The 24089-nt window shown below is 50.8% G+C and overlaps 1 protein-coding gene across 1 annotated transcript in view; it reads right to left on the bottom strand.

Moving 5' to 3' along the window:
* The window catches only part of SHB (SH2 domain containing adaptor protein B), a 99893-nt gene that overhangs the window by 19877 nt on the left and 55927 nt on the right, over positions 1 to 24089 (bottom strand). The window contains exons 3-4 of the mRNA XM_080940063.1: positions 10040 to 10255; positions 1001 to 1172 (exon numbers count right to left, since the gene is read on the bottom strand). Of these exons, the coding sequence (XP_080796189.1) occupies positions 1001 to 1172; positions 10040 to 10255 (388 nt within the window). The remainder of the gene's footprint in view (positions 1 to 1000; positions 1173 to 10039; positions 10256 to 24089) is intronic.

Below are 24089 nucleotides of genomic sequence, written 5' to 3'. Positions count from 1 at the left end.
CCAGCAGGCAGCTGTCAGTAAGGACTCTGTAGAGAACAGGCTATCCTGGGTGGTCCTGTGGGGGTTGGGCCTACTGCTGCTGGGTCTTCGGAGCCAGCCAGGTCAGACTCAAGGGCTCAGGGAGACTCAATCACTGCCACCCATCCTATCCGGTAGCAACTGCTTTCTCCAGTCTTCACTCACTGCACCCTTGATGTCACAGGGCTGACGTGGAGAGGGAAGGTCAGCAAAAGGCTACAAGAGCTGTGAGGAGGCAGTGACAGGCATGGCAAGAGGTCAGCGAAGCCCTGGAGAAGGGCACCGCCTGCCAACCTGTAAGAACTGGTGAGAATTCACCACACACAGAAGGAATGCTCCTGGTCAACCGAGCCAGCATTAGCTATCTCTCTCCTTATGGAGACCTACTCTGTGCCAGCATCAGCTATCTCACTTTATAAAGGACCCACTCTGCACCAGGTCTGTGCCCCTTGCTAAGCAGACAAAACACCTGGAGAAACTCCTCGTCCAAGAACTGATGTGTTAAACCAAAGGAGCGGAGGCTTCATCCTGGAGTAACAAAGAGTCACAGGAGTTTCTGAGCAGAGCAGGGAGCCGCATCATGGTCAGGCCTGGCACAGAGCTTGGAGGAGGGGTAGGACAGCAGGGTGGGCTTGGACTGGAGACAGAGACTGGGGAAACCCGCATCAAGAGTGGAAGGGCCTGAGCTGATGATCGGCCAGCATACGTAGCACAGAAGCCACACAACAGCTAGAGAAGAAATCTAATTTACGCCGAGGGCAGGTTTAGTTTAGACTTAGCAACAAGGATGAAAAATGTGTCTGAAGACTTTGCAGTCCCTCTGGCCAGCCGCTGAGGGTCAAGGCGGCAACATGGTGTGAAGAGACCAGGCCTGGCCAGGAGTCTAGAACCTTGTCCTCCCACGAGCCTCTGTCACGAGGGGCCAGTGTTCTTATGATCAGGACACAGAAGAGGGTAGAGCAGCCTGAGGGAGTGAACTTACATTTGTTTCTCCAGTGGGATGGTGGGATCCACTCTCTCTCCCAGAATCCCACAGAACTCGGGGCTCCCATGTTTGATGGGCTTGAAGCCTCCTCCTGGGGCACGGAGCTGGCGCCGTCGGTCCCGAGAAGGTGATGGGGAGGACTGCCGCTTCTCGTTGCCATTGAACTGGGCTGAGAACAGAAAGGAGAGGAGGCACTGTCACCTGGGGCCCAGCCACACCTGGGGCACCAGTACCACCTGGGGCCCAGCCACACCTGAGGTACCAGTACCACCTGAGGCACCAGTACCACCTGGGGCCCAGCCACACCTGAGGCACCAGTACCAACTGGGGCCCAGCCACACCTAAGGCACTAGTACCACCTGGGGCCCAGACACACCTGGGGCACCAGTCCCAGCTGGGGCCCAGCCACACCTAAGGCACTAGTACCACCTGGGGCCCAGACACACCTGGGGCACCAGTCCCAGCTGGGGCAACACACAGAGATACAATTTTCTGCTTGGCACTTGACACTGTCTAAGATTGAGAGGGGTTCCCAAAATGCTGGATTTTGCTATGGTTTAAGTGTGTCCTCCAAAGTTTCTATCCTGGATAAATCAATGTTGGGTAGCAGGACCTGAGGGGAAGTATTTGTATTGTGGGCACCTCAAGAATGAATGCTCAGTTCTCAAACTAGATCAAATTTCCATGAGCAAGAGGAATGTCCCCAGAGCCCCCAATATTTCTCTTCCATAGCTGTCAGATCACTCTTTATCTTCCTGTCTCAGGCCCTTGGAGTTGCCTTCTACTGAGCTCTGTGCGGGGCACACTGCTTCCAGAGTCTGCTCCCCTTTGTTTAGATATTCTGCACGGGCAGACACAAGTGAACACAGAATGTTGCATAATGGGACAGGTCTTCCCACACAGACCATAGACTAAGGTTGTAGTGGAGGAATTCTTAGCCTGTGACCCCTTTGGGAGTCAAATGACTTCCACAACTATTGCCTAAGAAAGCTGCTTCTCCTAGGATGTCTTCTAAGAACTCCCTCGGCCGTCCAAACCACCAGCATCCTCGCCTGGCTGCCATGGGCCACAGCTTAGATGCCACTTGTCTCACACTTACACAGTACCACAAGGTAACCCGTGTCCAACATGTGATTAAGTAAAAAACAAAACAAAACGTATTGAGCTGATAGTTCGCTTTATGGTGGTGGTGGGGGACAAATTCCTTACTGAATTAATTGATACATCCTCTGGCATGCTTAACACTGCAGCCATGTATTTCAGTAGGAGCAGGTGGTGATGAATGACAAGCTTAATTAGGCTAATCATTTCACCTAAAACACAAATATACAAACCCCAAGTGCAGCGATTCAATAACCAAGGAGGGGGAAGGGAGAGTCCGAACAAAAGCTCCAAACACAACTGCTTCCATCTCTTCTAATTAAGTTTCTCTTTAATCTGCAATTTAAAATGGCAATTCTTTTAATTTAGTGGACTTTCTGCAAGAGATAAAGATGCAATTCCTCAAAAGAGTATCTGCTTTCAGAAGAAAATATGCTGGCCCCGAGAGTTGTTCGAAAGACAGAACTTAATGAGTCCCACCGACAGGCAATTAAAGAGCAGGTTAGGATCCTGAGGAAGGGAGGGTAATTCTGCTGTGTAGAAAGAGGGACGCAGGGAGATCTACTTCAGGTCCCAGACTAGCCCTGGTGCTAGCAACACAGTGTCTTCAGGGTCACAAGCCCGCACCTTAGCTTGAAACGAAATGTCTACCCAAGAGTTGAGGCCAGGGGACAGGGCTCATCTCTCAAGTGCCCCAATTATTCTATTAGGCTCTCTCTTGCATTGCCTTGGAAGTTTGTGGTCTCCACCCACCTCCCTATTAGAAGCCCGATACTCATACATACTGAAGCTTGGTCCCTCCTAGTAACAGACGAGGTATTTAAGGTGCCTCATGAGCACTGAACTCCATGGTACCCCTGCCACGGTGTACCTAGTAGGTTTGAGGAAGCACAGGGGCAGGAGAGGTTGAGCCCAGGACTCTGGGACAGCAGGGTCAGGCTTACCCCCAATCTGCCTTCCTTTTTCACAAACTGAGGTCTGGAGAGGCAGAAGCTGTTGTTTCCCTCACCTGGCCAGATGCGCCATCTGAATGGCATTGCATATACAGGGCCCCCAGCTCTGGCATGAACGCTGCCCACAACTCCCTATAGGAGCTGGTCCCTCCCTCTTCTGTCCACTCCTTCCAGACTTCTAGTGTCCTGTGGAGCAGCTCCTGGCAGGCTTTTCCTTCTGACCCCTTCAGTCTTATCTGCTCAATTTCCCCTATAGTCTACCCCAGAGAGGACGCTTAGAAAACGCCATGGCCTGTTGCAGCTCACATAAATACAATACGCTCCTTCGGTGCCATTCCCTTCCTGTTCAGCAGGCCGCAGAGGCAGCCAGCCCTCGACTGCTGCCCCAGTGGCTGGGTTTAAAGGCAAACCCTCCTCATCCTAGTGTTTAAGGTCCTTAGGAAGTTGGAGGCAGCTTGACCTCCTCCTTCACCCCTTCACTGAGGCTGGCTGGTCCCCAAATCCATCACCTGCTACTGCCTTTGGGCCTTTGCCTTCCTTTGTCTAGCCTTTGGAATGTACCTCCTGGAGTAGCTTTGCCCTAGGCCCCCAGGTAGAATTCCTTTAGCCTCCTCCAGCCCCGGAGTGCTTTGTCTACCATCCCTGCATCTGCCTCTGTGCTGGAAAGAATGCAGCAATTTCCACAGAACCAGATGGTCTCAGCCCAGTCCCCTTCGGCCTTGCATCTGGCTACAAGGAATGGCCGATAGACCGAAGCACGGCCCAATGTGAGAGCCGGGGACGCCTGGCTTTCATCCTGCTGTGCTATTACTCAAGGTGACATCAGAATATTTTTAAACTTCTCCAAGCTTGGCGGCCTCATCTGCTAATAACCACTTAAGTGGTAAAGGGCTGTAGAGATGGTATAGGCAGGCAGGAGCCCTCCTGTGGCAGACCCCTCTCCACTGTCACATTCACCAGTGGGGGATGTGCCCCTTCATACAGTCACAAAGATCAGGTGACCTGTATCGGAACTGACTTCAGAATCTCAAGAAGTTTCAATAGGGTGGCCATCTTATTCTGTACTGTTGACCTCCAAATCTCCAGGGTTCAGCACAAGATCTGGTGTACAGGTGATGACCCACGCGTGTTGAATGAGGAAGTCTCTGCCTAGCTCTGCAGGGCTCTACCTTCACCCATTCCTTAAGAAATGACACCCGAGCTGGCCGTTCTCCGCTAGCTCTGCGCTGGGGTCTTAGGGCCCGAGGGCAGGTCTCCAGCCTTGGTGGTCGTGGGCACCTGTACTGAGCAACCACTTCGCCAGTCCCAGTCACGTTACTTTAGAATGCTCCTGGAAATGTCTTTACTCATTCTTACGTTTTGTATTCCCCACAAATGGGAGGACACTACAGGACGGCCGAAGGTGCTCACCTCTGTCTTTTGGTTTGTGACTGTGTCTCCAGAGAAAACACAGGCAGCAGAGCTGACGGCTGACCACAGAACCGCCAAGGGTTCCACAGCTGAGAGCAGCCATCTCACCCACCACAACTCATTCCAGATGAGAACCGTGGAGCTAGAACCAGGGTCTGCTCGATCTGAGTTCAGCACAGATCTCCTTACAGCGACACAGATATCAGAGCCCACAGCAGTAACAACAGGGTAACATCAGCAATCACCTACTGGGCACTCAAAGCCAACTTTAGTGTCTAATGTCACCCTCATCCTACAGGCGAGAAGACACAGACGACCTGCCACTGACAGCAAATAGCAGCTTTGACTGTACACCCATGGCCCTAGCACCTGATTCCTTCCAGGGCTCAGGGCTGGGTTCAGCTGTCACCTGTTACTGGGAATCGCTCAAGGCTAAGGCCCTACGAGATTTCTAACCTTTTCATCTGCAGACACCCACGAGACTCCTGGAGCTTGGAGAAAGTGATCACTCCTCCATCTGCTAGTCCAAAGAGCGAGGAAGCTCCCGCCCACTGTGTTGACAGTGAGGGAGGGAGGGAGAGACAAGCCCGTGCTGGCCATTGGGCCGTCGCTTCCTCTGCAGACAGGAAGGACACACTTTCAGTTTCTTAGAGGGAATTCAGACACAGGCAGGAAGGGAGGAGAGGTCAAGCCAGTGGCCACTCGAAAGTGGCCTCATGTGGCCAGGAGACAGACATCCAGCGCACAAGAGGGACAAGAGCACCAAGTACCTGCCGCCACACAGCCACTGGAAGAGTCTAGTCTGGAAGACTGCCTGGGACTTCTGTGGCCAAACTCCCCAGCACTCACTGAGCACCAGGCTCTGCTCAGGGCAGGCAGAGCTCTGACCTCATGCTGCTCATGTCTCCATTCCCAGGGCGATCTCTCACCAGCCAAGCAGAAGGGAAGGCCACTCACTGACGTCCACACAGGAAAAGACATCTGCAGGGACATTTCTAGCAGCACATAGCAGAGAACCCAAAGCTATGACGTGCTGACGCTCTCAATTTCCTTTTCTAAGGTTAATAAATGAACTCATTAATATGTCAGATTAGAAGACCAACAACCAGAGAAACCTGTCCCTCAGTAATATTTAGCCAAAGAAGAGCGAGACCCCCACAGCTCTCACTGACCCCCACTTCCTCTGCTAGACCTGCATGTTAAACATTAATTACGGCTGTTACTCATTACACAGCAAAAACCTTCCCATAGAAACACAATTGTTAATTTCCTCACAGGCCCAAGGCATTCTGGGAGGCCACGGGGGAGACAGGATGCATTCTGGGACTCAAGGGAGCATGCTGTGGGGGCAGCATGCTGCTGGAGTGTGGGGACAGCTGTGGCCAAGTCTGAGACTCCCTGTGGGAGGTTCTGCAGACTCTGGGCTCCCAAGAACACACAAGGAGCAGCTAGTGTGAGCCCTGCCCAGAGCACACAGCACCAGAGTACCAGCTTCACAGTGTCTGCCCCTGTGGGAGCAATGGCCACCAGTACTAAGGCCAAAGAGCAAGTGGAGCAATTGATAAAAGCTAGCTCTCTGTCCACTCCATCTTTCCCTCTTACCATACTGGGGTTCCTTTAAAAAGAAAAAAGAAAATCAGCTGACTGAGCTGTCCCAGATGACTCTCAGTGTTAGGAAGCAGCCACACAGAAGACAGCACGTTTCTCTTTCTCTGTCCTTTCAACTGCCCTTGATAATGTTGAGAAGGTGTCAAAACTTCAGAGGGGCTACCTATGGGCACAGCACTAGCATTCCATGAGATTACCATGACAACTGTCCATCTGGCTGTTCCAGAACAGACCACCCATGGAATATGACAGAACACTCAGCCCGATCGGGAGATTGAGGGAACTGTTGTTAGGTTTTCTGGAAGGGTTAAACACAGGTGTCACCTGAGATGAGCAGTGACAACCTCCCTGGCTCCCTCAGCCCCTCACCCGAGGCACAGTGTGTCATGGGTGGGCAGGACCTTCTCTATGTGACGTCCTCCTGAGAACCTGTGACTTGTGACGTTTCGTGCCTCGACATAGTCAGGACTCAGGTGGCACCTGGTGCTGTAACACTTTCTTCTGCAGTTTATTTGCAGCTCAAGTTCCAAACTCCTATTCTAGGACCAAATGCCACTTCTAACACTGGGGGCGGGGGGGTGATCAGGAGGGAGGGCTGCGTAATGGAGGATGGGGGTCCCTACAGCAGAGCTGTCTTCCAGACTGTACCCCGTTTCCCACTGCCAGGCAGAGTCAGGACCCAGCTTTGTAAACGAGGCCTCCAGGGCTGCTAATTGCCTCTCCATGCACTACTGTTTTTCATATTAAATTAAACTTTATTTAATTTGGCAAGCCCTTCCAGAACTCCAGTAATAAACCTCACAGGCACAACCCTTTAGGGCTCACAGTGTCTTTTCATCCAGAGATCTCTGCATGAGGATCCGTTATTTTTCACTGGGCTTTCCAAGAAGCCCACAGTACAAGACTTAAGACAATCACCACTTTTCGAATGGGAAAACCGAGGCTCAGGGAGGTGAGCAATCCCCTGAGGTCTAAGCTCACGTGCTGGCGGGCAACAGATGAAAACACGCTGCCCTAAACTTTCTAAGGCAGACCGACGCACCAAAGAGCTGGTGTGGGGGATAGACAAGGGCCCCAAATGACTGCTGGGTAATAAACCCATCTGAGTCAAATGTCTGTTTTCCATCTCTGCCTGTGGCGGAGCCCAGGGCACTGTAAAGTACATTGTCCGGAGACAATCCTGAGACAGTGAGTCACAAATGAAGTGACTGTCTCTCAAGAGGCCCAGCAGGCTCCCTTCTTAGGCGTGCCCCCTACCCGCTGCCAGATTTTACACTATCAGGTGCTTTGGTTATTTCTTAGTCCCAATTGCAGATTTCTTTTACACTATCAGGTGCTTTGGTTATTTCTTAGTCCCAATTGCAGATTTCTCTGTCTGGGAAGTGGAAGGGAACATACCTCCCACACCCACAGACTTCCTGATTGGCTCTGCCTCAGTTTCTCCAGATCAAGGAGAGAGAGAGACCATATAGCACGCAAGACTCTCCTTGTATTAAAAAAGATGGAAACCTAGCCGGGAGCTCTCCCAGTCCCTTATGCTGGCATGTGAGACTGAGGCCACAGCAGGTGCACATCCCCAAACATAATTTGTGACATTGTGGAGGCTCAGGTAGAGGCGCCGCAGTTAGACTTGGCTTTGCTACTGACCAGGCAGGGGGTCTCTCTGTCCCCTTCCCTAAATCAAGGAAATGAGCCATGCATAAGGTTGCCATGAGGATACAATGAGAAAATGAACGCAGAAGGTGCATACTTGATGCTACCAATGAGACCTCGCTTTCCGGATGGGAGGCTCTGCAAGCTCACCACGGCTTCAAAGGACGGCTGGGCTCATTTGCCAGCAAGGCAGTCCAAAGCCTGGGGCATCTGCCATCCAACCTGAATGCTTCCTTGTTCCCACCCTTGACCTTAGTCTCAGGCTACCTTCTGTGCAGGACCTGTTCATCTTGCAAGCTGTCACACCAACCTCACTACCTCGAAACACTCAGAAGGAAAGGGTTCACTAAGCCATTGGTGGGATCCGTCTAACTCCCCGAGTTCTAATCCTTAATGAGCTGTGCTGCAGACTTCTGAGGGACCGGAAGACTCCCATTCCCTGAGAGCTAGGGTCACCTCATCCTCTCAGAATATTCTCTACACAGCTGCAGAGAGACCATGGACTCCTCCTGTGGCTTAAGTTCCCAGTGACTCAGGGACAAGAGGGAGACAGACAGAAAAAGCCACATACACATGGGGGCAGGGGTATGCTGGGGGCTTATCTGAAAAGGACCGGTAGCCACCAGCTCAGAGCAGGGTGGCATCCTACAGGCTATGAAGCTCCTCCGTTCCGGAGACTGGGACCAGCAGACTCCCTGCCTACTCTCCCAGGGACATGGGCACATGCCCAGAACTACCTACAACCCATGCTCCTGCTGTAGAGTGAGTCTCTGCTCCACATATTCCTTGCTGCAGCTACAGTGGTCCCCAAAGCTGAAAGTCAGGCTCCTCCAGAATGCTGCCCACCCTGAGTCCTAGCCTCAGTCTTTCCCCCTTCTAAGGCTTTTGAAAACCCAGAAAAGGATCCCCACCAGGTTTCTCCAACCAGGTTGAGCATGTAGAACCACAAAATAGAGCAGAGGAGAGAAGACGGGGTGGCTCTGCTCAACCAACTTCATCTTACATGGCTCTTCCCTAGGGAGCTCGTGAGACCAGAGAAAAACTGGGGTTGTTACAAGACACCACAGTAACCACAGACTACTCCAGGGTCTCGCTGAAGCAAGAGTACACACTTGTACATACATGCTTGTACACGCACGCCCCGGAGCATGCACACTGATACGGCATGTAACAGTAGGGAACTGTACCCTTTACTCCATACAGTCACACTTAGGGCTAGCAATCGGAACCATGAGGACACTCAGCCACCCAATCAAGTTGCTCCAAAGCATCATCATCCTGAGTGGTGGCCTACTGGTCTTACCCACTGCGGCCTGGACGGAGGAAACAGACAGAAAGCTGTCCCTCGCAGCATCCTCCTCCTTCACCCCAGGCAATGAGAAGGCACCCATCCAAAGCTGCCTGGGTCGGGCACAGACCTGCTCAGAGTAGGCCATGTAAAGCCAAGAGACTTGGTGGGAGACAGACAGGCAGGGCGAGGACCTGAGTGACTCCAACGATAATAAAACAGTGACAGCAACCAGGAGCACCCAGACGGGACAGTTGCAGGTCCCGAGACTTACTGCCAACTACCTGGACAGTACTGTAACTGTCTGCAGGCAGGAGTGGACAGGTTCCAGACAAATAGCTTTCTGAGACACGATGTCCTACTACTTAAGTGCTTCCCACTTGAACGTTAACACAGATTATGTAGAACCTAGCAGAACATGCTCCAAGTATGTGTGTGTGTGTGTGTGTGTAAGCATGTGCATGCACCAAGGCCTATGTGTGTGGAGATCAGAGGACAACTTGCAAGAAGAATTCTCTTCTTCCATCACTGAGCCCCTGCAATTGAGCGGAGGTCAGCAGGCTTGGTTGCCAGCACCTTTACTCACTGGCCCAAGGTGCTAGATTTCTGAGCCCCTCACAGAGGATCCAACACTGTGAGTGAGGAGTGAGGTGCCAGACTAACGCTCCCAGACACCATGAGCCCAAGCATGAGTCAGTACCACAGGCGGGTGCTGGGGTTTCCCCATCTTACATTGCTTTCTCACAGGGACCCTGAGGGCTGTGCAGGACTGAATGAGGCCCAAAGGAACCAGTTCTGAAGGTGGTGAGATTGGACTGAGAACCCTCAATGCCAGACTGGAGTTTCTCTTTGGCTTGGCCTCTTTTCCCTCAGGAACCATATTATCTTTCTGGTGCCATCGAGAAAAAGAACAGCCCAACTCAACTGGAGTTCGCCTGGCCAGGCTGGACCCACCTGTCTGCTTACTGCACTGGTGCTGAGTCTCTAGAGCAACTGCCTCCCAAGCAGGGATACTGCTCCTACCTGCCAGGGCGGGGATGGTGACCCGGTTCCATTCCCACGGCTGGTCATACTCATCAGCAGGCCTGTCGTCATCCTGGGGTAACTTGCTCTCCCGCAGCCGAAGGCTCACAGAGCTCTCCGAGTCCGAGTCCACGCTCTGGCCTTCGGGTTCATACGGGGTGTCATACAGCTGGATGCCTTTGTGTTGTGACCGGACGCTCTCTTGCCTCTGGAATTCTACAGGCAAAAAAAAGGAAGAGGACAAGTCATGGGTGTGCGATTCCCCACCAGGGAACAGGTCTGGGGTCAGAGCTACCAGCCAGGGACGTGGGGCCAGCGGAGATGAACCTCTTCCTACTCCTGGCTGCCCTGCACTGAGTGTTTTCTCAGTTCTCTGGGTGAGAGCCCTCATCCCAAGACTGTGTCATCCAACCTAACAGCAGCTTAACCCAATAGACTAACCTTGCTCTCTCAGTAAGACTGGGCCAGCTGTGAGCAGGAAATGGCAAACGTGTTCCGGTTCTGAACAGCCCTCATACCTGAGTCACCTTACTTTCCACTGCCATCTTTGAATCCCATTCACACAGCGCCACACGGGCTCAATGACTCTCCTGTTCCCTCCTGACCCAGAGATTAACTTATAGAGCCAACAAGCAAAGATGCTCCTGGTGAGTTCTACCCTGTGGAGCTGGGCGATGTCTCCTGGCACTGCCATACCCCAGAGCCCGCTCACCCACGCGGGTGAACACGCTGGGGACTTGGAGGTGTGGGAACAGGAGGATGACAGGATTGATCAGTCAGCCCTGACAGCAGACAGACATTTCAGTTGCTATTTCTAGGAGACAACACACCTACATCACCATGACAGTGACTGTGGTAAGGGAAGCCAGGCATGGGGGGAAGAGGCAGAAGAAGGGCGGGGAGCCAGCACTGGAGCTGACAGCTCTGACAAGTGGAAGCAGAGGGGAATGGCATCCCCTGTGGTTCACCAGTGTGAGCCAAGGCCCCATCATTTACAGAACAAGCTCAATTTGCTTGCCTTTCTTTTTTTATGGGTCTCACAATGTAGCCTATTGAGCGTCTATGTGGCCAAGACTAGCCTTGAACTCACGAACTGTATTAAAGTGTCCCAACTCCTCCAGGGCCAGGAGGGTTTACACATATGTAACAACTCTCAGTTCTCTTGTGCAGACATCACCAGCATCCATCTCTAAAACTCTCATCCTCTCAAACTAAAACTCTGTGCCTGCTAAACACTGGCTCCCCACTTTTCCTCTCCCTACCCCTTAGAAGATCCTGCCCCATCTCTCTCTCTGAGTCTGAGTGCTCTGGCCAGTGCTTCTCTTAAGTAAGCCACCACGTGCCCCACTGAGGCTGGCTAACTGCACATGTGCATTGTGTTTTCAGAGTGGGATCCTGTGAAAACAAGGGGAGCAATGCTACACGATGCGGACATTCCCCCGTGCTGTGGTCCTGGGTTCAAGGAGGAAGTGGCAGTAAACAGCCTATAAAGGGGCGTGGTGGAAGGGGGATGTGTTCAGGTACGTATGAAGCATGCTCCAAACCGGAGGTGTGGGTGTCAGAGCAGCTGCTAGAACACACAGAGCCTCTTCAGATCCCGGCCAAGGCCCCTCCCCCAGAAGACAAAGCCCCTCGTCCGCTGCCCTGGTGAAACAGGCCAGTGACTGCACACTGCTCTTCAGCACCGACTAGCCCGCACGCCAGAGCTTCACCAAGGCCCATCCTGACTTCACGGCTTTGGCTCTTTCCAGAACCATTACGTGTTTGTTGTCAGATCCCTTTTAAAAGAGGAAGTTTCTGTGAATATTCTAGAGGCCATATCTTGCCAAAATAACAGCTGCTAAGCTCAGCAAGGCTGAATGAGAAACAAACCCACTAGGCTGGTACCACTCGGGTGCCGTGCATAGGCTAGCTCTCTCTCTGTGGAAAGGGGAGATTTGTAAGGGTGTGGGTGTGGGTGTGGGGGATGTAGGCACAAAGTACCAACGATAAAATTTTCATTCTCTACAAAGAAAGAGCAAGAGCTGGGAAACCCTCTAACTATGGTTTTTAAGCTGTGTAAAGCTGTATCTCCCGAGAGAAGTCCCCACGCTTGGGTAAAATGTGTGTTTTATTGGGTTCTGTGGGACTGTTAAGTTCTGAGCGCTAGGCTTTCCCTTTCCACACAAAAGGAGGGGAGGGTGCCAACTGTACAGTGCCACTCACTTAAGTAAATCACTTCCTGAATCTACTACCTAGGCCACTCCTGCTCTGCATCTGGGACATCTCCCCATTGTCCCGGAGGAAGAGGGAACCTGGGGACGGGGTGCAGCTGAGAAAACTGACCTGGAAGATCACCCCTTCCTCCACCCACACCACCCACGAGAACTACCACTCATCCTAAGGCAGCCGCCCTCAACCTTCCTAATGCTTTGACCCTTACAGCTCCTCATGCTGTGGTGACGCCCAACCCTAACATATCTTCTCATTGCTATGTTGTAACTGTAAGTTTGCTTTTTTTCTTTTTTAATGACTCATACTATAAAATGTAGGTTTATGCTGGTCTTAGGCAACTTCTGTGAACAAGTCATTCGACCCCCAAAGGGGTTGTGACGCACAGGTTGGGGGGCATAAAGCAGCTCCTTGGGGAGTACATTGCTCCTCCTTTCAGAAACTATGGCAGGCATTCAAGTGAATGGGGGGTGGGGGTGGAGAACAAGAATGACAGCCAGATACCAGTCTGTACCCCAAATTCCTGTCACCTTGTTGAAATACCAGACTCCAATGATGAAAGTGTCCGGCAATGCCACCGTATAGTTTAGTGAAGAAACAGGCACAGTCCACAAGACCAGCCGAAAGAAAGATGTGCCGAGGACACACTGGATCAGATGGGCGTGTGCGGCACACCTGTGTAAGACTGCTCTGGAGGCATCTGCCTTACCAAAGCTGGATGCCATTTTGGTCATTAACACCCGGTTCCCTCTGCATTACAGGACGGGTTCACATTTTCATTAGGGCTCAGCAATGGGGACTTGTTAAGTAAATCATCCCGTTAACCGGGTGGAATATTAACAATCGTTAAAGTGACCCATAGGTAGCAAATGCAGCTACGCTATAGAAATGTTTCTGTGCTGCGACCTTCATAAACAATTCCTGGCAAGGTGAACGCCCAGAACTCCCACAAAGGGAATTCTGCTCCCCGGCTGGGATTTACACAAGACAGCTGAGCACGTTTTGACCATAACATCTAAACGAAGATGACAGCAGTGTCTCGGGTACAGACAGAGGAACGAGGAGCTGAAAAACCCCACAAAAGAAGAGACCAGTGCTTAATTAGTTTTAAAAGTTGTTGTGAATAACGAAGATGTTAAGACAGGAACACGAGAAATCCACGTGCTTGTGAAAAGCAGACTGGGGCTCTCCAGGGCTGGGTTGTATGTCTCAGAAGCAGCCACCAGCCTCAGCCCCTGGGAATGGGCCCATGAGCAGCCCCTCTTCTGACAGGCTGCCCTGTCAGAGGGCAAGGCAAGGGTCACCACACCAGGCCACCTGGCAGGACACTGGGATTCCTGCCTAATGATCATGGCACATCCCCTTATCAGCCAGGCCCTTTGGTGACAGTCCCCAGAAAGATCTAGTAGGAGAGTCGGTGCCCATATGTTCTAAGCCACAAGTTATCTGACATCACATCCACTCCTTCAAAGAAAACCATCTTTGATGCTGGGTGGCAGGCTGTGATTTCATGCCTTGTAGGTAGCAAACAGAAACATTCAACTGACAGCGTGGGGATTTCTCTTGACCCCTGAAGTAGAAAGGATTCAAGTAGAACCAGGAAAAAAAACAAAACAAAACAAAACAGAAATCAAACCAACAGATCCTACATGCCATAGAACCAGAGACTGTTAGACCTGTAAAGTTTACCAAGAGGGCTGGAGACGCCAAGATCATAACTGATAATCATGAGAGGAAGGGGGAGAGGCGACCAGGACAGGCTGAGCTTGCTGCAAACCAGCAGCCTCTCGGGTGGATGCGCTGAGGGTTAGACCCCAGAGCGTGGACAAAAGAACAAGTTATACCCTGCCTTGCGCTCACCAACTCCACTTCCCCCTGTCAAATAAGAGCACGGAGGCCAGGGGGTGGGGGTGCACGCCTTTAATCCCAACACTTGGGGGGCAGAGGCAAGAGGATCTCTGTGAGTGGGAGGCCAGCCTGGTCTGCAGAGTGCACCCCAGGACAGCCAGGGCTACACAGTAGAACACTGCCTTCAGAAAACAACACAGAACAGTAACAACAAAAACAAAGGATTATGTTTTAAACCAGTTTTAGGTTCCCACAGAACTGAGCAGAAGGCAGAGAGATGTCCCATGCATCCCGTGCCCCAATCACACAGCCTTCTCCATTATCCACACAGCAGCTTGCTCCAGCGGAGGGCCACACTGACGGCATACTCCGTGAGGACTCCTGGTGTGGAACTGTGGGCTGACACAGACGTGTGACAGGGTCACCGCAGAACAGGGGGCATTTGCATCTCTCTTTTCTCTTGGTGTTTCCCCCAATTTCTGCCAATCTCCTATCTTTCCCTGTCTCTGTAACTTTACCATTTCCAAAATGACACGTGGCGGAATCAGGCGATGTGCAGACTCCTTGGATTAGATTCTTTCTCTAAAACACATTTTGATTCCCTTTATGTGCCCCCTTTGATAATTTAATTATAGCTCACACGTCTTTTTTAAAAAAAGATATTGAGAGAAAGAACGAACAGTGTAGCTGCCTCTGGAGGTCCGATCCCCCGGAGCTGGGAACTGAACTCAGGTCCTCTTCGAAAGCAGCAAGTGCTCCAGCCCTCTTGCTGCTTAATTTTCTAAAGCACTCTGCTGCTTAGAGTTCTTCCATAGTTACTTACTAAAGGGCATCTTGCCTGCTTCTGGACTTTGGCAATTATAAATAAAGTCACTGTAAATATCCCTGTGCAACCTCTTTGGGTAACTACTGGGTACTATGATTGTGTAAGAGAATGTTTACTTTTGGAGGAAAACTGCCAAAGTGTCTTCCAAAGTCGCTAGACCATTTTATACTTTCAAACTTCTGAGATAAGCCTCTTCCTGTTTGCTTGGAGGATCTGAAGGGCTAAGGAAGCCCAGGTCATAAGAGACAACCAAAGGCAGGAGGGGAAGACAAGAGGGAAGAAGGCGGGATGAGGACAGGCCAAACTAGGTGCAGACAGGCGCTTTGTAGAAAATGAGGTTTATCTTGATGTGTAAACTCAGCATCTGTTCCCTTAGGAGATTATGCTCATCTTTTCTATATAGATTTGATTTATATATAGTATTATATATATATAGTATAGTCTTCACACATACATTTCTTTCTAATGCAGACACAATATTTAACAAAAGTAGAGATATCTAAGTAAAAAAGTAAAGGCAAAACAATAACAAAAAAACCAACCCTATATAATATAGTTTGCAATAAGTTATCAGAAGACTAGAATAAAACAATTTTGTTTGTTTGTGGGGGACAAGGTCTATGTAGCTCTGGCAGGCCTGGATCTCAGAGATCCACATGCCTCGGCCTCTCTAGTGCTGGGATTAAGCGTGTGCACCGTCACACTAGGCCTAAATCATACTCTTGTTACCATTACCCTACCATTCAGGGATCTCTCTTCAAAAGATTGAGTAGCTTCAGTTCTGAGCTCTTACCTCAGGTGCACCTCCTTCTCGAACAGTGCCATCACCCCCACCTGTCCTCAGTGTCACGCTCAGTGTCTCTTGATCTCCAGAATGGGAGAAGATGGTGCTGCTCAACAAGGAAGGCAGAGGCCCAATCCACAGAGGCAAAGCCCAGGTCCTAGTGAGACTTGGTGCTACAGCCAAACAGAGAAGCAGCTTCTGGCTAGACAACCTGTGGAAGCCTCAAAGAATTCAGACCTAAGATCTTGCACAGTGGCACAGGAGAGAAAATGGACACAGGGTAGAGGAGACACGACCAGGGGACCAGGGAGTGGACAGAAGAGCAAGGGTAGATGAAGCTGCAGAGAGGAGTCACTTCTGGGGAGCCCTGAGTACTAAGCCCAGTACCACTCGGAGCAGATGTTGTCCTGGAGTCTCTGGGCAAGATGGGCTGCATGGAGTGGTGCAGGCTGCAGCCTCCCTGGAAAAGGCGGTGCTAGCAATAGCTCTTGTCTCCAGCTTTTCCACCCCTGAGACTCGACAACCATTCTCAAGTCACGTGACAGCAGAGTTCAGTAGGGACATGGTCCTGAGAGGCTTCCACTCCCAACTCTGTCACTCTCAGACTAAGAAACCTTTCCTCTGCCAGAGATGGGTACAACCAGACCCTGTCACCAATATTCCACACTGACCTCTCTTCCAGGCTGCGTAGCCGTAGGGACACCGTGCCTGAGATGCTGGGGCTGCAGGTAGGTGAGACTGAGTCTCAGGGAAAGTTAGGAAGTCACTAGACTTATGTATAGCTTCAATGGACCAAGCTGTCTCACATGGAGCTCTTGGAGAGAGGACCGACCACTTAGGCTGAGAGACAGAAATCACTGTCAGACTGCTTGGTCTAACAGAGGCCTTGTTTTAGCATTTGTTCAACTTGGGGCAAACTGCCTCATCTCGGGGTGAGACAACTGCACGAACTTGCAAAGAGGTTATGAGATTGAAGCTATACACATTAAATGATGCTGGGTACAGAGAAAGCGCTTCAGGAGTGTGTGGTCTATATGCGCTTAGCCCAGGGAGTGGCACTATTAGGAGGTGTGGCCTTGTTGGGCAAAGTGTGTCACTGTGGGGGTGGGCATGTCCTAACCATGTGGGAGCCAGTCTTCTCCTAGCAGCCTTCAGATGAAGATGTAGAACTCTCAGCTCCTCCTGCACCGTGCCTGTCTGGACTCTGCCATGCTCCCTCCATGATGATAATGGACTGAACCTCTGAACCTGTAAGCCAGCCCCAATTAGTGTAGCCTCGGTCATGGTGTCCGTTCACAGCAGTAAAACCCTAACTAAGGCAATGGGGAACACTGTTTCAATTGCACCAGACTTCTGTGGAATCCCACTCCAAGATCCCTTCCGTGAGACTACCCCTTGACTCCACAGCTTCAGCGATCCACTTGCTGCAACTGGACAGGCCAGTCCCTCCACAGAACCTTTAAAGAGCATCAACTCCAACCTCTCAACCATTTCCTATCTCTGACTCCACACTTCCAGTTTCAGCCGCTACTTTGGCATTCTGAGGACCGCACCCCATACCTGCGTGAGAGCCAATCTCCATGGCACCCTAGTGAGTGGTGTGAGGTCCTAGAATGTGGAATCATCACAGCGCACGCAGGGAATCTGAGGACTGAAGACCCTGTACTCCTGGACCAGGGTTCTTCCCGCCCCTCCCAGATGCTTTCTGACATCTCTTACATCAGCCTATCTTGTTCTAATCTCCAGGAAGCAAGGCAGGCCTCAGAGGTGTTAAAAGCACTTCCAGCACCTCGACCAAGTGAACTCCATGGGAGTGGCAGGTGGCTGCTTCTAATTAGACACACAGCTGAAACCCGGCCTGGTGCCAGGGTACCACATCAAAGGGATAGAAGGCTTCCTCCTCCTCATGTGAACTGTGTAACACTGGCTGGAGAAAGACCCTTCCCACTAACTGAGGCGCTTGCCTGGGCATTTAGAGTTCAGGAGCTCCTTGGAGGCTGCAGGCGAACAACCTGAACTTTTGGGTTGTAATCAGATAGGGCAGGCCAGCTCAGAGACAAAACCTGGAGACAATCTAACCCTACAGCCCCCTCCATTCCTCAGTTCCATTTCTAGAGCTGTACAGAGCCAGGAAGCTGACACGTTAGGCTTCTTTTGACATCTCCTTCATAGGTGTACACAGGAATGCCCAAGCAGCAGAGGCTGGACTTGGCAAAGCAGGGGCGTGAACCGAAGTCAGCAAGCCTGCACTTGTTCTTTTGTGCTAATCCCAAGGGAGACGAAACAGCCCAGTCTGAAGCCAGGAGGAGGGCCAGTGGTTATTTGTCTGGTGACAAGGCCTTCTTGTGGGCCCCTCTAGCCTGGAGTAGCAGAGCTTGTGTACCAACATGCCTTCCCTGTGACAAGTCCATATGAGCTTCACCACAGAGCTCTGAGGTGTTCTGTGTCATTTCTGCTGTGTCCTCCAGCCCAGCCAATTGCTCTGCGTTGGAATGCCCGTGCCTTTGTGTGCAGGCCTACGGAAGATTTGCACTGGGGTGACGGGCCGTGAGGAATAGGTTTTCTCAAGAAAACAATGCATGTTGGTGTTTTCTCCCCCAAGATTTGTGTGTGTGTGTGTGTGTGTGTGTGTGTGTGTGTGTGCGCGCATGCAAGGGTATGTGCACAAGTGTGTTCATAAAGGCACGTGTACCAAAAGAGGGTGTTGGAGTCCTTGGTGAACTCATGGTTCAGCAGGAGAACCAAGACACCTCCGTTGTGATGACTACTCCTGATCGTCAACTTGACTACATCTGGAACGAACTACAATCCAGAAATGGAGGGCACACCTGGGATCCAGACCTTGAGGCTGGAAGACAACACACGCTTCTGACCTGGATCTTGAGACACAGTGGCTGTGAAAAACTTAGGCCCAAGCAAGGTAGCACACGCCTTTAATCTGAAGAGACTGGGGCAAGCAGATCTCGGAGTTCAAGGCCAGCCTGGGACAAAGCAAGTTCCGGATCCGGATATGGAATTCCACACCTTTAACCTGGGCCACACCTTCTGCTGGAGGCCTGAGGACATTGGAAGAAGGGAGACTTCACTGCTTGAACGTACTTGCCAGCACCTCTGTTAGAACTTCTGGAGAAGACCAGCTGGGACAACCAGCCTCATGGGACTGAGCAACTCCTAGATTCTTAGACCTCCCGTCCACAGCTGACCATTGTTGTGTTAGTTGGACTACATACAGACTGTAAGTCATTACAATAAATTCCCTTGATATATAGAGGCATTTTCTAAGTTCTGTGAGTCTAGAGAACCCTAATACAACCATCTACACTGATTTTATTTAATTATTCAATTTGCTTCTCAGCACTGTCCGGGGATTTGGGTGAGCATTCCTTATCCCAAGACACAGACAAGAGTAATACATGTCCAAATCCAAAAACCCAAAGTCTAAGTAAGTCTTTGAGTGCTGACATGACTCTATGGCAGGCCTCGAGTTACTGGACACGGTGAAAATGCAGGCATGTTCAAGTTCTACGTACAGTTAGGTTATGGCCAGTAGGTGCATACAATATATAAGTGTTAATGGGTCCCAATACATGGAAATATCCCTCAAATCCAGAAAACATCATCCTCAGGCCAACCCTGAGAGGACAGGCTAGGCATTCCCGGGCTCCTAGGCAGCAGAGAGGTCAGAGCCCGGCAGGGACCTTCTGTCTCCGCCAGCAGAGCAGACAGAAGTCTATTAGGGCGGTCCTGGTGCAGAGGGCCTGTGCCCCTCTGGGGCGCTCTTCCAGTCTACTGAGCACAATGAAGTCTGGCTTCCAGAGGGACCTACGGCTTCTCTCTAATGTGATAAAGCCATGGAGGGTGGGCTTTAATGCTAAGCCAGTCAGAGCTACAGCCCTTCACCCTTATGAAGCAGGCCCTCACATGTCCTCGAAGAGCCGGAGGACCATCCTGAGCTGATGAGAAGTCTACAGCTTCCTGTTTTAAGGGCAGGGCGTAGAAGACAATGTACAATTACACAGCCACTGAGTATCGGGTACCAGGTCTGCTGATCACAGTGCACTCAGTTTCTCTTAATTCCGACACCTAGAAGGTAGTAATTCACACACCTGTCCGTTTACCATCGCCACCGAGTGAGGGTAGGTAGAGGCAGCCTGGCTCATGTTCCCAACCCATGGTCATCTGTACCACACTTTCAGCAAAAGTCAGCACTCCCCTGGAATTCCACTAGGTGCAAAAGAACTTGAAGTCAGCAGGAGCCACAAGCCGTGGAAGGACCAGGACCCTGCCCGGCTGAATGACCAGACACACTACCTTCCTGCCTCCGGCTGACAATCTATCAACCAAGATGTGGGGATATCCCAGTGAGCCCTGCCCAAGCCCAAGCCTTGAGGACTATCTGGCAAAGCCACTGGTGCGCTTTCAGGTATCATTAGGGTCAGCCTTTGAAGAAAGCAAGGGCAGTGTCATTGTCTACCAGGGAGTCATTCAGCACATTCTAGATGCCACAGGCAGCCAACCCATGTGCCGGCCTCAGTCCTGTAGCCCTAAGCTGGCAACTATAAACTTCCAGCAGGCACAGGCCTCCTTCCAGAGTTGCCAGGATCCTCTCCTGGCTGCTAGTCCCAGCCACCTAATGGAGGCACCTTGCCAGGCTTCCCAGACACACCGGTCAAACCCCAACTGTCCTTGGGCTCCTTATAGGGTCACTGCCTCATGCTGGGGGAACGAGGCTGGCTTCATGCCCTGTGCCCAGTACAGCTGTCTGGTGGAAGCGACCTGGTGAGATCTGGCAAGAACTCTGCCTAGCCTTCCTCATGAAAGAAGAATTAATTCCTCCTGGGACTGACAGACAACCTCAGCCTTCTGGACAGAAGCAGTGAGGCTGCTGGCCCTGGACCAGCCTGGCCCTGCCTGCCAGTCCTTTGGAGTTGAGATTCCTTTTAGGTGAGGGAAGAGGGTTAAGAAGGTGATCTTTCCTGGTTTCTTAGGGTACTTCCTGTTCTAGAGCTGTATCTATCCAGTCGGGATCCTCACCTAGCTCAAGAATGACGGCCAGCTAAAGTCCAGCCCAAACTTAGCAAAGTAGCAGGCTGAAGAGCCCCTTGTTCTACCCAACATTCCTTAGCGCAGAGCACCCTCTGCATGGCTTCTTCACAGCCACCAACCGCAGAGCGGTCCTGGGAGGCAAACCCACCACTTGAGCTTAGTGGGTGAGGTTAGTTCTTGAGTGAGGGACTTTTCTGTCCCCTGCCTCAGCTTACAGCTCTGTTACCTCTTCTCAGTGTCACAGCACAGCAGACCCAGGAAGAGGAGAGAATCGGAAGGAGGAGTGGAGAGCCAGGATTCGCAGAGCTTGCCTAGGTTGGTTTCCAGTGGGCCCCCTTCCACCAACCGCTCACACAGACCACTCCGTGCACAGCCGTTCTGAGAACTATGTGAGAACTATGTGAGGGAAAGCACTCGGCAGAAATGCAGCAGGAGAAACCAAATGGCAGCCCCTCCTTGGGGTCCTGAAAAGGGGTTCATAGACCCAACACTGAGAAGCATCACCCATTTCTGGAACCCAAAGCTCTAGGAGACAGCAAGCAAGGACGGCCTCCTTTCTTCCCCGTCATTCGATTCACTGCTTGGAGCGACCCTGCCTGAAATGACCTGACCAAGGGCCAAGGACAAGTTTCTGCTTCGTTTTGGATATGGAGATGTGAGCCTGTGTGCTACAGACAATGAGAGGCTCAAAGATGAATCTGACAAAGGCAGTGGAGCCTCTGCTCTGCCCATGTTTGGGGGTGGGGGGCTCGAGACTGCTGACACCTAGCAATACAGCTCAGGTCTACTCCTATGCCTTCTGCTTCTGAGGGGGGCTGGGTTCAAGTCTAATCCTTCTTGATGCGCCCGAGAGTCCTAACGGTGGGGATCCTGCTCTGCAGATGCTCCAAAAATACACGTTGAGGAAACAACACAAACAAACAGGTCTGCTACAAACTCAGAATTTAGCACAGAAAAAAAGATATTTTTAAGATGCTTGTCTAGGAAGGAAACAGTCCTAACAGACTGCTGGAGGGAACATAAACTGAGAACGGCCTTTTCGGAGGTGAGCTTGGGAGATTTAACAAGAATCCAACACCACATGGCCTGGAATACATTTCTAAAAATACCCATCCGCATAGGCAGAAATAAATGGACTTAGATGTCACTGTGGACAGAGGGTAAAAAGCACTGTGCTCCCGTCATCTGATAGAGTCATCTACAGGAGCTAACGACCCCAGACAAGATCTGTGACCAGCTAGCATGTCTGTAGAAAAGAATGTGTTTGCACACATGAGTATGCACAGATGCTTGTTGTAAGAAAGTGAGAAAAGGCCAAAAGAATGTGTGAACTGGGCCGGTGAGATGGTTCAGCAAAAGAGGATTGCCTCCAAGACCCACAACCCGGGTTTGAGACCCAGGACCCAGGACGTAGGGAAAAAAATGTGGACATGCACATGTGTGTGCATACACACACATAATAATTTCTAAAGATAAAAAGAATAGGTTTTATTAAGAGGAGACGCAGATCACTGAACTGGGAGGAAGAGAAGAGCATCCACTGTACAAGTGTGAGGCTGAGTTAGAGCCTCAGCAACCATGTGAAAACTGCAGAAAAGCACGGACCTGAGCTTGCTGACAACCCTCCCAGTTTTCAGACTGGGTTTCAGTGACAAACCCTGTCCCCTCTCCTCTGCCTTCTTCCTGTTCCACAGACACACACACACCGTCCACAATAAGAACACAATTATTAGCTGTCCTTGTCCCAGAAGAGACAGTTTTCATTTTTCACTTTCCAACAGTGACATGTTTTTTTTTAACAGTAGACACACAATATTTTTTAGCCCACCCTTCTTAAGGACTGGGTCTAACTATGTAGTCCAATTACTTAGCTTAGCATGTGCAATCCTCCTGCCTCAGCTTCTTGATGTGGGAGTCTTCACGTCTGGTCCTGCCAACACCTGCTCTTATCTATACTGAGACAGGTACCATTAGTTTTACCTTAGCCGCAGGGAAGATGGAGAAACTGAGCCCAAGGTAGGAAAAAATGTCTGGGATTGCGTGTGAAAGCAGGGATTTCCTGTGGAATCCCCCTGTCTCCAGCATGTTCTGCTGGGACAGGCTTTGCACCAACAGCTTCTGTCCTGCCATTATCTCTAAGCCGTTTCTATTTCAAGTGCTTACACACTTAAAGCCTGAGACATGTAAACTGCTTTGTCTTTACTTACGTTTTAGTTATGTCATGCGAATGGACGCATTGCCCAAATGTGTCCCGTGCACCATGTGAGTGTAGCACCTGCAGGTGGCAGAAAATGGCGCTGGATTCCCTGGAACTGGAGCCACAGACAGTTCTGAGTTGATGCTATATATGTGGCTACTGGGAATCGAACCTGGGTCCTCTGGAAGAGCATCAAGTGCTCTTAACCCTGATGTATTTTTGGAGACGGGCTCTACCTGAACCTGCAAGCTCACTGATCTGGGCTGCCTGGAGCCCACCTGTCTCCACCTTCCTCACTTTAGGGCTGTAGCTGACACCACCACCTTATCTGGTTACTGCATGAGTGTAGGGAATTCTAACTCGGGTCCTTATGACTGGGTGGTAGGCATTTTAATGACCAAGCCCCTGTATGAGATGGTTCGCTTAAACTGTTTGCTTGACATACCATAGAAATGCCTGGAAGGAAGAGTTTCAGTGAGGGATTGTGTACACTGGGTTTGTGTGTAGGCAACTGTTTTAATTGGGTTAAGTGACGTGGGAAATCCCAGCCTACTATTGGTGGCACCATTCCTTAGGCAGGTCATTACTAAGCAAAGCAGGTGGACAAGTCAATAAGAATGCATGTGTTAATTTCTCTGTTCTTTATTGTTAAATATAATACAACTAGCCGTTTTACGTTCCTGTTGCCTGGGTTTGCCCAGGACTGACTATAATCTGGAATTAGGCTAAAACAAACCTTTTCTACTCAAAGTTGTTTTTCGATCGGGGTATTTTATTAGAACTACAGAAACTACAGCACTCTATGCCTCAGCATCCCCAGTACTGAGATGGCACTGGTGCCACCACACCCAGCTACACAATACAGACAAACTGAATGATACAACATAATTAAGTCATCAGCTGTGGTCTGATGGCAAGTGCCATGTATGGAATGCCTCTGGCCAGAATCAAATGTCGTGAACACTGCAGACAGAATCAGGGCCCAGAAGCATCATCAGAGCACGTGTGCACACACAGGCTCATACTCTCTGGATTCTCCAGCAGCCACCGTACACATTTCTAATCAGGTACGTATATTAGCGTGGGCGTTGCAGACCAGAGACAGTGTGAGTGACAGTGAAGTGACTTTAATAAAAAG

Source organism: Micromys minutus (assembly GCF_963924665.1).
Source record: "Micromys minutus genome assembly, chromosome: 28".
In the NCBI taxonomy this organism is placed as follows: domain Eukaryota; kingdom Metazoa; phylum Chordata; class Mammalia; order Rodentia; family Muridae; genus Micromys; species Micromys minutus.
This window is presented reverse-complemented; position numbering and strand designations above follow the sequence as displayed.